Source organism: Lissotriton helveticus, chromosome 4_1 (genome assembly GCF_964261635.1).
Source record: "Lissotriton helveticus chromosome 4_1, aLisHel1.1, whole genome shotgun sequence".
In the NCBI taxonomy this organism is placed as follows: Eukaryota; Metazoa; Chordata; class Amphibia; order Caudata; family Salamandridae; genus Lissotriton; species Lissotriton helveticus.
The window spans coordinates 831,622,567-831,637,512 of NC_136063.1; the positions used below are offsets into that span (position 1 = coordinate 831,622,567).

At 42.9% G+C, this 14,946-nt stretch overlaps 1 protein-coding gene across 4 annotated transcripts in view; it reads right to left on the bottom strand.

The window, feature by feature from the left end:
- Window positions 1-14,946, bottom strand: part of SPIRE1 (spire type actin nucleation factor 1) — a 579,327-nt gene that overhangs the window by 216,367 nt on the left and 348,014 nt on the right. For all 4 annotated transcript variants that reach the window (XM_078687482.1, XM_078687481.1, XM_078687480.1 and 1 more), the window contains exon 4: window positions 12,068-12,193. In XM_078687482.1, the coding sequence (XP_078543608.1) occupies window positions 12,068-12,193 (126 nt within the window). The remainder of the gene's footprint in view (window positions 1-12,067; window positions 12,194-14,946) is intronic.

Consider the following 14,946-nt stretch of genomic DNA (forward strand, 5'->3'; position numbering starts at 1 on the left):
GGAGCCGGGACCTCGCGTGATACTGTAGCCTGCCATGAGTGGAACAACAACGGCCGGGATGACCCGGAAAGGACCGGTTGCCCGCCGGGGCACTCGAACCCACCCTGAACTACAACCTAGCGTCCGTTGCTGAATGCCGTCCCCTCATGTCGGATGGCGAGCGGGACCCCCCCCCACCCGAATGCTGCCTTGCTAACTGTGGACGGGTGACGCAGCTCTTTATCTCTCTGCTGAGACTGATATGACCCGTTTGCTACTGTCTGTGTCCCGCGACCCGGCTAATCGGGGCCGATTGATGCATGGCGATTTGGAGCCGTGCGGACACATTGGGTGGCACAGACGAGACCTTCGGTGTGGCGGTTGAGAGGACTGTTACAACGTGTGCAACTGGGGGGACGCTTGGTTGGTGCAAATAATGGCGGCTCTGGTGTGAACTCCGGTGGCCTTTATGCTGTGAGCCCCATTTGGTGGTGATACCCTCATGAACCCCTCCCCACCCGAGGCAATGGCGATGCGCATCTCAGCAGGAGCGTGGAATTCGGAAACCCCTTCCCGTGTTTTGGCAGCACAGCGTATAGGTCGGGTTCGCGTGGCGATCGGACCCTGACATAAGTGGAAGTACGAGAGAGCCTGAAGTACGGGACCCCACACGTTGCTGATGAGTGGAAGTTGTTGCGTGGGGTCTCCTCGATCGTTACAAAGGGCATCGTTAGCATGGAACTTGGTCCATGGACTCATGGAGTGTTCGTGGATTCCATCGGATGTGCGACTCGTGGTGACTCCTTTGTTGCCCGTTCCCTTGTGACCGACATCGTCGTGTAACCCATACAAATTGACCTGCCTACTCTCCCTGAATCGGACTTTGTCTTGCTGCATGGGATGTGGTCGTGGGCTGTGAACGGCTGTGAAATGTGTCGTATCCTGGTGTAGTGCAGGATTTCCTGCCCTTCTTCGGATATCCTTGTTTATTGTACTTCTGGGGGTTTTTGTTGACTACGCATTGTGCGGACTGGGACACGTCTCTGATTAAGGCCGGGTGGGGCTGGGTTACAAAATGGTGATCGTATCCTTCAGATGCTGAAAAGAGGGGGCCCCCATTGAGGTTGGGTGACTGTGTGAGCTGGCGGGGCGATTACTGTTCTGATTCGATAGGTGCCTTGGATATTTTGCAGCAGCGCTTATGTATCTGTAAGCTACGCGAGGGGGGGGGGGGCGGGGGCCTGTACTGGGGAACCCCCAATTTAATTCCTTTTTTCCTTTCTATTTCTTATTTATATTTCCCCTTTCTTCTATATTTCGGGTTCCTGGGCGATAGGCACGCTGTTAAGGGGGAGGCCGTAGCCATTGGCAGAGGTGCGGGGTGGGGGGTTAGGGGAGGGGAACTATTGTTAATTCCTTTTTATGTTTCTAGGGCCTCTTTCTTATTCTTTGTCTCTCTTGGCTTTCTTTTCACTTTTCCCCCTTTTTATTCTTTTGGGAACGGTGTAATAGGCTGCTCTCTATACGTCCTAGTGGTACGGATTACAGGGGTGGATGTTTCTATAACGTTTTTATGTTGCAGCGGGCATATACTGTATCGGTGGGCGAATTGTATTGCTCATTGTTCATCCTGCTTAAGGTGCGTCGACGCCAACGTCCTGCCTGCAGTAGTCCTGACTGTAAATATCCTGAACTGTGATGACCCCTTGCTTTTGTATTATTAGATTGTGCGGCACCAGATCCTGTTTCTTCCTAAACCTTTAAAAAGAAACCTCTTTTATCCTAGTGCCAATATGGCACAGAGACTATCCTGAGTTACAACGGGGCATTCGGGAGGTGGGTTGAGGCACTCTTATGGCTTGATTGATTTGCGGGGCTTACGTCTAGTTCGATCGGGGAAGAATCTTGCAATGTGCGCTTAATGTTTTTACAGTGTTGTTCTTTTGGGTGGAACGCCGAGTTAGCGCACAGTTACTGTATGCTTACATATATTGCATTTTGTGTCCTTGAATCACCTTCCTAATCGTTTCATGCTGAATGCTTACATCCTGCTACATGGTTTGCTCCAACTAAGGCTTCACTAGATTGTACGTTCTTAAGATCCTCGTTCCCTTATTATAAAATGGAATCCTCTCACAACCTGTTAATTCGCAGATACGCTTTGATATGAATCCTGTTTTTACGATTTGCTATAACCAAGGACCGGTAGTTGCTGTACTGTGCTCATTTAACTTTGCATGATCTTGATTATGTCTTGTTGGCCCTAAGGGTTGTAGATTCCTGTCTGTAACTTTCTAAAGCAATATATATGTGGTTTTCCAAATAAAAGATTTACAAAAAAAAAAAAAACCAGTTCTAAACCTTATCTTAAACTAATTTCAACTACAAATATACAACTTCATTAATAACGCAAAGAATTCCACATAAAAATCGTTAATACTCAATGTTATTTATAATGTGAAAAATATAACCTAGAAAGAAAACTATTACACTTTCTAAGCCATACAATAAAGTACCCCTATCACCTGTGCTTGAAGCAAAGACTCAACCCAGCTAGCTATTTGCTGTGACTGAGGCCTGGGAACTGCAGGCTACAAAGTGCCTTCCGCATTTAGACAGGGGTTCCAGGGTGCTTTTATGCCATGCTGTGTCCTATGAGGACCTTTGAACAGACATATTAGCTATTAACTCTCTCGAGGTTTAGAGGCCTTACTGGTGAATTTAGAAAATATACAAACAGTTGGGGCACCAATAAAGAAAAGAGTAAATTTTTCTTTTTTTCAAGCTATGTGGACAGGTGGAGAAATGCTCAGCTGCCAGAAACAGAACAATCATATTAATTAGGTACTTAAAGTAAAGATTTACTCAAAATCTCAGCAAGGAAAATAACGTTGACTTTGCAGGCCTGGTGTTCCAGTGACACCACCAGCAGATACCCCTAAAGACAACCACCTAAGTTGCCCACAAGCGTCCCTGCCGGAGACTGGTAGTGTCTTTAGACAACAAAGTAGGTGCTTTAGACCCATGATTAACTAGTCTGCTCTGTTATTATTGTTAAAGCATTTAGCATTCATCGTTCAGCCATTTTAAGACCAGTGATGCTTCAATGCGATCATTAACAATAGCAGGTGTGTGTGTGCCGTGGTCGCAAACACAAGATAGTATGTGGACTCCAATGCGAAAACATTGTCAGGGGTAATAAGCACTATTTAAAAATAATTTGCAATTACAGTCACTTTGAGTCCTGCTATCCATGCATAAAGGTCAACTTCCCTTGCCACAGAGCTATGAAGGAATCCCAGAAAAACAAACGGCACACCAAGTAATCATGCTCTCATATGAAGAGGCAATATTTTACAGAAAAACAGTGCTAAAACGGATTGTAAAGAGCACAACTTTTTCTCTTTCTCCGGTTATCTGCTATCAAATCTCATGTCGCGTCTTTTGCAGTTGACTTGTGTAAGAATACACAGCAAGAGTTCATTGTGTGTCAATCGGAATGTGTCCCACTTGTGGTATAGACCGGTTTCATGCTCGAACCTTTCAAAAACAACAATAAATTCTTACACATCATGACAACCTGTGCATAACCTGTAAAGGTGTTGAATTGTAGACTTGATCCTGTGGATTGCAGAAGTGTGGCTCAATGGTTAGAGCGGCAGACCCTTATGCAGAGGTCTAGCCCGGAACCAGGGTTCAATTCCCCGCCTCGGCGGGTCTTGGGCTCAAAATTCCACGGACCTGATAATTCTCGCCTCGGTGCCTATTCCAATCATGGAGTCCCACTCTGCAACTCTGGGCAATAGCTTGCTTAATCTCCACAACGGCCCCCACAACGCTAAGGATGCCTGGCCTCCACCTTGGGGGTGCCCAGGAGTGGAAACCTCACAGGGAAAGCCAGGATGGGTTCCACAGCGGTATTCGTACAAGCGCCTTGAGACCCTTGCCGGAGAGTAGTGAGCTATACAAGTATCAATTTACATTTTTTATGACAAAACAACATCTGACACGTTTTTTTCTTGTTCTTATTTATTAATTTAAACCAGCCACAATGCCTTTTACGAAAATAGAGGATTTTTTAAAAATAATTATAATTTGAGAAGTTGTTAAATAAAGAACTATGGGCCATATGCATGAGCACATTTTCACATAGATACAGAATGGCTAATACCATTTGATACATCTGACCCTATATGAGAGCCATGACATTATGGCGACAGAGGAAATTAATTATAGGACTGTTTTCCAAGAACATTATGTACACGTCTACTTCTACAAGTTACTTTAGCAGGTTATTCTTGGTTTTACAAAGGAACAAGCATTGGCGATGCAAACTGATCTTGTGTCAGTTGACTGTCTTTTGGCTTTGTCAATGTTTGTTTTGTTAAGGTTTCTATAAACCTTTATTGTTGGGCGAGCTGCTGGGCCTCAGCACTATAACAAAATACCATCTAAAGGCAAACATGGGTTTTGGTCTAAAAAAAACACACATTGCCATAGAAGCCCTGGCACACAGGGGAACTACATTGTGGATGTGTTCGGTGTGCATGGTCTGAATGCCATTACTCACACTAAAGTTAGTCAGTGGATGAAGTGGACGGACTCACTGCCCCATACTGCAGCGAGCAGAAGCATATGTGAATGGCACAACAGAACAATGGACGAAAGAAGCTGGTTGAAAGCATTGTAAGTATATTACATAAATATTTATAGTGAAATCCAAAGGTCTTGGTTAACGCCAGACCTAAAAATCATTGAAGGGAAGACGAAAAAAAATATTGATGTAGTGGCTCACCTTAAAAGGGGAGTATTTTCAAAATTGTGTTTTAAAAATGACATTCCTTTAAAAGGCAACATCGTCCACATGAAATAGCTACTACACCTTTAAAGAGCAATGAGGACCAGGTTCAGAGCGCTGTACTACTTGATGGCGTAGGCACCCGCCGACCCTCATCGTACCTGCTCTATAGAAAAAAGAAAACTGCCACATTTAAAAAAAAAAAAAAATCTTCACGTATTCACTTTTTAAGAGTTGCAATTCACTTTGCTGTGAAATGCGATACCTGGACAAGATTATAACCTTGCATAATTTATTTAGCATAATCGGGCATATTCACAAATTAGCAAAAATACACTTGGATATTTGAATCTATTTGAATCTACGACTGAGTGTCGATTTAGTACTGTGTGCAATACACATATTCAGATTGGAATCCACGGGAAAACACATGATTTTCCAGTGGGGATACCCGAGGTGGATAACTCAGATTGGGGAATGGAATCCTTCGTGCAAATGTACATTTCGAAAAAATGGTTCCTCCACAGGGTTTTTCTTGTGTTAATGAGAAACCCCCATAAATTTAGGGGGGATCCATTAGCACTTCCACACTGGAAAGTGATTTACACCAAGCCTTCACTGAAGTCAAAATGCGGTTCCTCCTAGGATGGAAGGGGAAATGTGACGAGCTTGTGTGAATGCCCACAGTGGACTAGTGGGCATTCCCACATGTGGACATTTATGGGACTGGTTGAACTTGTGGTCTTTCACAAACTTTCAAGGTTAACCTTGCCTTTAAACACCCACAATGCCCTGAATACCACTCCTTGAGTGGGCTTTACAGGTGCAAATTGAAATCTGGTGGAAATCTACACACCCATAAATGACCTTATGCCTCCCTGGAATTCCTCTGTCAATCCCAGGCATTTGTAATTGAGATGAATTTAGTCATAAATGTACGTTTACAAGAAGCAAATTTACCCTAGTGAGTAGGCCCTATGTGGTTTAACACAATGAAAATGAAAAAAAGGTGTTTATTTTAAACTCCCTTTAACTAACCTAAATGATCGAAAGTAATTACATGCCTGTCTTCCATTTAACTTTCAACATGCTGTTTAGGACTGCAGGCCTATCATGCCTTGCGAGACCCATAGACACAACACGCAACTTCCCTCCCAGTGTCAAGGAAGAGGTGCAAACTCATGTCATGAACTATTCGGAAATCCCCGCCTCTCTTATTCTTCTCGCAATCCGAGGATTCGATCTCCTTCGATTGCCTAAAATAGTATTTTATTTTCAACTACCACACTCATTAGCCACGCGTGCCTCAGGGCTTTTATAAAAACCCTGATAGGTACATTGTGCGCTCTCTGTTATCGGACATGCAGCAAATCGAGGTCATTTCGCAGAACAGCCACAGAATTAATCTGGCGGGGTCTCAAGAAATGCTACTGAACATCTGTGCTGCTGTGGGATTTACAAACCATTTTGGCCTGCGGATTAGAGAGGGTAGTGGCTATTCGTCCCTTAAAAAATAACAGACAGGATAAAAAAAAGTGCATCTGACGAAATTATTGTATGCTAGGATAAAAGGAGGACACTATCTGTCTAACCTGCAGAACACAGACACAATCATGAAATAGGTTGTTAAAGGAGCTGTGCTCCATGGTGGCCTCAAGGACAACAGCAGTGTGTCTTTTACGCCACCGAAGTAGTTAGCTAAATTTGTGCTTTGATTGTACTGTAATGTAATTGCATTTATATAGTGCTTACTACCTCTGATGAGGCACCGAAGCACTTTACAGCGAGTAGAAGGTGGCATACACGTTTCACAACTATGAAAGCGGAAAATGGATCTCATGCAAAACTAGTTGTAGCGCAGTGACACCACTGGGGCAAATTTATAATACTTGTTCAGACCACAGGCATCACATAAAGGCCAAATTTTTTTTTATTTGTGAACGGACTAAGGATCCATGAAATTCACAGTGAAATTCCACTTGCAACACTGTAAAATTTGCCAGGTTAGCAGATGTCTCGCTTCCACAACAAAATAAATTTCTTAGCGATAGCAGTTGGGTAAAATGGGAACAATTTTGGGGGTAGGCCCATTTATTTACTATGGCATATCCCACCCTATAAGTACAAGTACAATTACTAAAAAAACAAACTGGCGGAAGTGTCTGTTTACAGTATGAAAGAGCCCCCAAAACACCCAAAATATCAGCTGCTTGTTCAGTGGAAGGCATTTCTCTAAGTGGATTTTTTTTTTATTATACAGGGGAAGAGGTCACAAATTGTATAATTTTGATAAAACCTACAAATATGCTATTTTAGACTTTTGGGGAAACAAACATGCTTGCCTTTCCTGTTACTCTCATGTGCTGGCTTCCTATTTGATGGTTTGCCTTGTCCATCCTCCTCAGATCATTGTCCCTTTGTGTCCTTCCAAAGCTCAGTTTTAGGGACCTATTTGTTTCTTAGACTTAGGCACTTCATGAGAATGAATGCGTTTTCCAGCTATCCTGCTCATGACTTTTCATGACCACCCTCCGCACGCCGTGTCATGCTCTCTCATTGTGTGCTTCTCCAACATCTTCTGTGATGTGCTTGTCGCCACATGCTTCTTCCACACATTCCTTTCTTGCCCATGTGCTTCTTTCCTACCTGCTCCACATTTCTCTGGCTCTAACCCTTTGCTCTGCCTGTGCTCCATTCCATGTGGCTCTCTATTGCACATTGCTTCTCCTCCCCACGCCTGCTCGTCATGTTGCTTCTGCCTGACCCACTGCTTGCCCCACCAACCCCACCATCGTAGTTGCTTTCCCCACCCGTGCCCCCATTCTCTCACATGTTTCTTACAAATCCCCTCTCCCATGTTGCTTTCCATCCATCCCCCGCCCTCTGAACCTCAACCCCACCAGTTCCTTAATAAAAACATTGCTTGCATCATTTTGCAGACAGGCACACCTACAAAAATTATGTGACCGATGCACCAAATCACCTTTTATTGCCTTTAGCCATGCGGCACGGCTTCAGCGATTCTGTACAGCACAGCTAAAAATCATTAAAAAACCTATAGGTCTCAAAGGCAAGACCTATTGGCTTTGCCAATACCTATTTAATTAACCAGACCCTCTATGAAGAGGCTCCTGAAAGCTTGTTCATGGATAGCGACATGGCAAGTTACTCTAACCCAGGACTTGCCAGAAAAACAATTCCCTTTAGAGCGATTACCACAGATGGAGGTTTCTTGGAATGTTAATAAGAAAGTTAATTCTGCTATCTGTTACATGTTTGCAAGTCCTCTATCACTTTCTAAAACTAAAAAATAGGAAGGTAACAAGGCAGCCTGTTACATCGAAGACAAGGCATGAAGGTAAGGTTACAGCAGATTATTATCAGGAAACAAAGCTGTGACCTCAGGAAGTCTTGAGCCTCCACAGAATGCCCTACCTACCCCATACAGACCCCCCATTCCCAATGATCTGCATTTTACTGGCAAGAGACTTTATGAGATGCTGGGCAACAAGCCGCTACACATACCAAGAACACGGACTAAACCAAAATACCAGAAAATACAGCGCAAGTCTCACAGCTCTACCATCCACACCACTTTGAGCCCTCAAACCTCCTCCACTACACAAGCCCAATCTACTCTTCCAAACTTGGAGCGATCCAGCAGGCGCATCTCAGTCCGCGTCTTCCCCTGGCTAGGACTGCCACAGAAGCACAGCTCAGGTTAGACTGCAGCTGCGCGGCAGGTGTAGAGGCGGGAACGCAGTAATTACAGTGTGATCTACAAAGGACTGTGTACGGTGGTGCTGCGACCATCAACAAGTGGTGGTGCCGCAGCATTAGCTTTTGCAAGACTAGCAATTTAAAAAAAAACAAAAAAAAAACAGCAGCAACATATGGCTAAAAACCTTCTACGCATGGATCACTACAGCAAGCAGGGTTCGTGGAAAGTCCAAGTAGAGGGAATGTCTTATTTCAAGGCACTTTAGTCCTTAAATAATGGTAAAATCAGATCTCCATCACTGGATATTGGTTTCTTATCCGAGGCCGTGTGCGAAAGGCACCATGGGCGGTTAGAACAAGGTATAATTTAATAAGTAATCATACCGCGTACCTAGCAATCACAGCACTCAGGCAGGCGGTGGAAATAGCAACTCACAACCTTCAAGGGCACCCATAAGGTTTCCCACGCTACATTTTTAATCCAATAAAGTGCTTTACTATAGCTTTAGTATTACAACTGCAACCAGGTGCGCCTTGACAAAAACTATAATTTAACAGGTGTGGCATAACCTTTCAAGTACCTTGCGAGAAAATAATGCATGTTTCCTTCAAGCACCACCAGCTTATGTCAGCAACAGCAATGTCTCCAAGAGCAGTTTATGGTAAAGTTATGGTAAAGTTGCTCTAGTGTTACCGATCTCCTTAATGTGTGTGAATCCCAGAGATATTCCACGTATTACCAGAAATCATTAGCAGACGGTATCTTGGAAGGTCTTCGCATCTCATTTGCTTCAGTTTGCTTTGTTCAGCACTCCAGGATGCTACTTACAATATGAGATTCCCAGTTTTCGGTTAACTAGGCCCAGAAGGAGGTGAAAGCTAGGCAGAATTTTTATGTGATAACATTTTTTATATTGAGATAATGAATTAAAGTGCCAGTCTTGCCTCTGTTTAAAGTGGCTGTGGAATATCAAATTAAGAAAAGCACACAGCAGTATTTAAATTTTGATTGCCCGTTTTTATCCAGACTATGTAGCTGGTTTATTATTCTTGAAAACAGGACATAGATACCACTGAAGTTTTAGGATATCTCCAGATTATTTTTTATGAATCTGATATAATTCCTGGAATATGGGGATTTGCAACACTACTACCATGTCTTCAAGTCTCACCCTCTGCACCCAGTTAGTCCTATATAGGCCAAGTCACAACCACAATCTTCTCACCAATACACCCAAAGGGCTCCCCGGTGATGTGGGACCATGTTGGCACCAGGAATACAAATTGAGTAACTACTTACTCAACAATCCAGAAAGTGAATTAGGTCTTGCAAGGGGTATGGAAAACTCTGCATAACTACCAATGCAACAAAAATCTGCCTATGAGACATTTTACAGGTTTGCCACGTGTGTGCTTTGGAACTCAGTGAATCATGCAGCTCACTGAGTTCTAAAGCACCGCTGTTCAAAATGGTAAATGTATGATTTTTGGGCTGAGTGAACTCTAGTAAGTGATATTTTGTGCGGGTGGAAAAGTGCACTTTTGGAAAGCCTCAGTGCGAGAACAAACTAATTTGGCTACTGTGGGTCGGCTTGCACTGGAGCTATCCAGATTTATTTCAGGGGGTGTCCATAAGGGAGCCACTCTAAAATAATGGAGTAACTGGATGCAAACTACATTGCCTTAAAAGTTAATACACTTAAGGTGATCACGATCTGATGGTCTAGAACAGGAATGGATCCTCACACACGGTCCTGTAATTTTAAGGGTGCATGGACCCAGGGATGAAGCCCCTATCTTGATTGTTCATCCCGTCCAACTGACTGGTTGTGCACCACTTGAGCTGTGATAGGCATCAAATGGATTTCAGAAGATTATTACGTTTGTGAGTTGGTTGACCATTCAGTGTCCTTTATTTTGGTTCTCAGAGATGTGGGGGGATTCCAACTATGTAGCACTTAGTTGGGTGGATCTGGTATGCAACGTTATTCACCCGAGAACTATTAACGTGCTGGTCTGACTGTCTTGAAAACTGACGAGTTTCTGATGATCGAATGATCACTTCAAAAGGCTGTGGTCATGATATTGTGTCTGGCCACAACTTTTATGGGCTGTTAAGAGCTTGACCTGGATAACACATTTTTTTGTGATCCATATTTGCACTTCTCAAATATAAAGGTACAGCTTCTGCTTATATTTCTGTGTACACAACATGAAATGCAGAAACCCGAACTTGATATTTTAGACTATTCTGAACAGCAGTGAAACTGTGGTATTCTCTATGTACTTAAGTATTAGACACTCTTAAGTTACTATTGCCTTCGCACTATTTATTGAAGAACAAGCCATTCTGCGCTCCCTCCCACTTTAGGAACCAAATAAAATAAGATTACCTAAATCTGTTCTAAGCACATTCTCTCTGCTAACGTTTCACTTGCTGTCAGAACAGTCAGATCTACGGGTGACTGCGCATAAACTTGCCAAATGTGAACTGACAAACGCTTTTGCAACAATTCAATATTATTACATAAGGTTAATAGAGTAGTATAGCAACACCTCATCAACACTTAAAGATGGTTAAAATCCCTTGTGTTAGCCAACAGGATTCTCACCCTGGTCCTGAACTGTATTACATGATCGGCCTTTGACAGGGACACTCAACTAGAGCCATAGTTAAGCTGCACCACTTAATAGCTGGAGCCACGGAGCATTAACCACATGCACAGACTACTTTGAACTTGTATACAGGTAGAAATGCAAAAACATTATACTTCAAAAGGACAAAGAAAGCCCAGACATTGGCTTAAATGTCTCAAAAACGCAAAGCTACAGTGGAAATATTAACACAATATACTCAAAATGTCATTTGGTGCAACCCCAGGTACCCAGACATCATGGCGTGGAGGCATTTAGGGCTCACAGTGGGTCGCAGCTCAGAATGTAACGCTGTGGACTGAACACACACTGGTCTGCTTCTATTGAACTCTTCTCAAATTTGTGGGCCATCTTCCCGTTTTCTTCGGACGCTGGATTTTTAGTGATTGCTTTTGTTTTCTATTTGGGTGCATTATAGTTAACGTAGGTGTAATGTTATTGGTTATGGTGAATGATACTGATTATATTGAATGCAACATTCCAACTGAGGAAGGATTTTGTAATTGTAAGTATGCCTTGAAAAAGCCCTGAGGACAAAACACGTTCACTCCTTTTATCCATTGCATTGTTGTTTATGAATTAAGCAGAAGCCTGCTATAGGGTTGAACACATGAGCTGTGAGCGTTTCTTAAGATCTTGATTTTGTAGTATACAGTTTTTTTAAATGTAAAGTTATGAGTGTTGAGACTCCGCTATTTTGATGAAAATGTATGTTTTCAAATTAACCTTAAACACAGATACAACAAATCAACTTGCCAAATTTCAAAACATTCACACCAATATATAAGAGACGCCTTATGCGCCCAAGTGACAAAGATCCCAAAACGCGCTCAGTAGCACACAGCACATCTGTAGCAACTTTTAGACAATTATTCACGAGTAGAGAAAACAAGCATTTTGCTTCCTGCTAGATACCTGTTTGGCACTCCGGATCCTGGACAGGAACATGTGCAGCTCCATGGTTTCTGCAAACAGCGCGCGGCACACTGCCTGGTAGTGGTTTGGTGCCTCCGCTGGGGTTGTAAGATGGGATGCGCACAGCTGTGGAAGAAGAAAAGCATTAAAAGCCAATCTGTACACTCATCCATGGCTTCTTTCCTGCATTCTAGATACACAACAATATTTTCCGTGGGCTGTTGCACTGATGAGATTACATCATAACGGTCATAAACTCAAAATTCTCCTACTGAACGGACAAGATTTTTGGTTCAGTGATTTTAAACTCAAAATTCTCCTACTGAACGGACAAGATTTTTGGTTCAGTGATTTGAACGCCCTAAGTGTCTGCAGGTCATGGGTTCAAATCCTGGCGAGGCCAAATAAACTGCCACGGTTTCAAAATTTGTAAATGTAGCACCATTAAATTGGGCTATATTGACACCTGATATTTACACTGCCTAAAATGGCAACAGTGTGGTATGAAACATTGTATAAAAACATGTTATTATCCTTGATACTTGCCACAAAATCAACAGTACTGTTTTGACAGTTCAGGTAGGATTTTTGGGCCCACTGTTAATGATGAAGTAAGGCCACTGTCTCACCTCACTTTAGAACTAAAAACAATTGTTCACCAGGCTATATTTGGAATTTTAAAAAATTCAACTATTGTGATATAATCTTTATCATTATTAAAAAATAGATAAACAATTAACGTTTGTGAGTTAAAAGAAGAAGGCTTGTTAAAGAAAGATAGTTGCATATTTAATCTTATATATTTAACAAAAAGAAATCGCTGTGTAGAGTGTATTTTCCTCCGTGTGCTTGAAATACCCAGTCTTGTTTATGTAATCATTTTAAAAACCAAAGTAGTCTTCTGAATTGAGGGCAACTATAGAGCTTTCTTGTGATAGCACCCCCCTGCCTCGTTTGAGAAGTTGCAGGCCCGCCCCTAGAGTATGAGTTATGGGAATATACTTACATATATGGTCGGCCAAAAGATCCTGGCTGACTGTATGCGAGGCCTGGAAATTGGGGGCTCAGCGTTGGAACTCCTGAAATCATTTTTGGCAGACCAACTACATAACATAACAATGGGCAATTTTGTCTCTAAGCAGTTTTCCCTGCCCTGCAGAGCCCCCAGGGATCGGCACTAAGTCCAACGTTGTCGAACCTCTATGTTATGCCACTTGCGTCAATTATCAAAGACTCTGGCTTTACTTTAGCGTCTTACGCGGATGACACCCAAATTGTGGTGTCACTAGCAAACAGTGACATTAACGCAGGCAAGGCCTTCAGCTTATGCATGAGTAAGATGAGCAACTGCCTGAAACTGAATGCATCCAAAACTGAGGTTATCATCTTCGGCAACAAACCCTCTCTTTGGACACCGGATTGGTGGCATCTAGAGTTGGATACACTGCGGACGCCTTCAACTAAAGTAAAGAACCTGGGATTCCTGATAGGCAGCTAACTGAAATTCTAGGACCAAGTTAATAAAATTACCTCTGCCTCCTTTTTCTCCATAAGGCTTATAAAAAATAAAAAAAAGAAATCGAAAAATGTCTGCCTCCAGAACTTCTAAAAACAGTAACCATGGCCTTGGTCCTCACAAGGATTGACTACTGCAACAGTCTCTACCTTACTCTTGCATCAGGTCTTTTGAAAAGATTACAGATCTTGCAGAACGCTGCGGCTCGCCACATTTTTAAAATTCCCAAATTTGAATCGGCCAAAGATGCCATTAGGAAACTACATTGGTTGCCAGTCAGACAACAATGTAAGTTCAAAGCCCTCTGCCTGGCATATAAATCCCTGCACGGATTCGGGCAGACCATTTCAAGAAGAGACTGAAATGGTATGTATCAGTCAGAGCACTGTGCTCGGGCTCTGCCGGAAACATGACGGTCCCCTCATTTAGGAAGGCCATGTAGGGTTGGGAAGAGTTTCTTCAGGACTACTGCGATACTCTTAAACAGTCTGCCATAGACTCTAAAAACAGCCCCCTCCCTACTTAGTTTTAGAAAAGCCCTAAAAACTTGGCTCTATTTACAGGATTAGAAGGCATCGTGTGCACTCGTCAAACGCGCCGCAGACACTGCCACTGTCGATGTCCGTACCTCCACAGCGCCAAGACGCACGTGGGCATGAATTGCGCTATATAAATTATAGTTACATTACATTACATATATTACAGACTTAATCTTCAATGGTTCTAAAGAGACTGCTCGTCTCAGAAAGACGGACACTAAAAATGGAACATGCAGCCCAGGAGGACATGAGTTAGCAATGCCTTGTTTTTAAAGTGGATTTGGAAATGTTTCTTTATTGATTTCAACAAAACTCGTTTCCATTGTGTAGTGCTGTGTTTCCAGTGCATGCCTTTCTTTTAACTGCTGCCATTTCAATTGAACCCTCAGGGGAAAAAAGCCTTTGACAACATGTGTGGTTTCCACAAAGTCTGTGTAATGCTCTCAGCAAACATTAATCAGCTTGCTCTGGCACCAGTAAACATATCCGAACAGACACTGCCAAGGGGGCAGAAATCCTTAATGGCAGCACTACAAACTGCCTTTAACTCAAGTGATGGGAGAAATAAGAGACATCTGTCATCGTGATGCACCGTGCAGCACAGTGCAGTGCGCTGAGCAGTTATCAGCTCAGGGGCAGTCCAGAGACAGACCTTCTTTCTTAAATGGTCTGCTAACTAGAAATAAAAGGGCTGTGTTCACTGCACCATGTATAAACAGTAGGTGTGATGGAGAGAGGCAAACTGAAGTGTGAAACTGTGGCACTGGAAAGAAATAAGGCTATCTTATGACCAGGCTGCTTCTGACCCAGAATGTGAGTCAGGC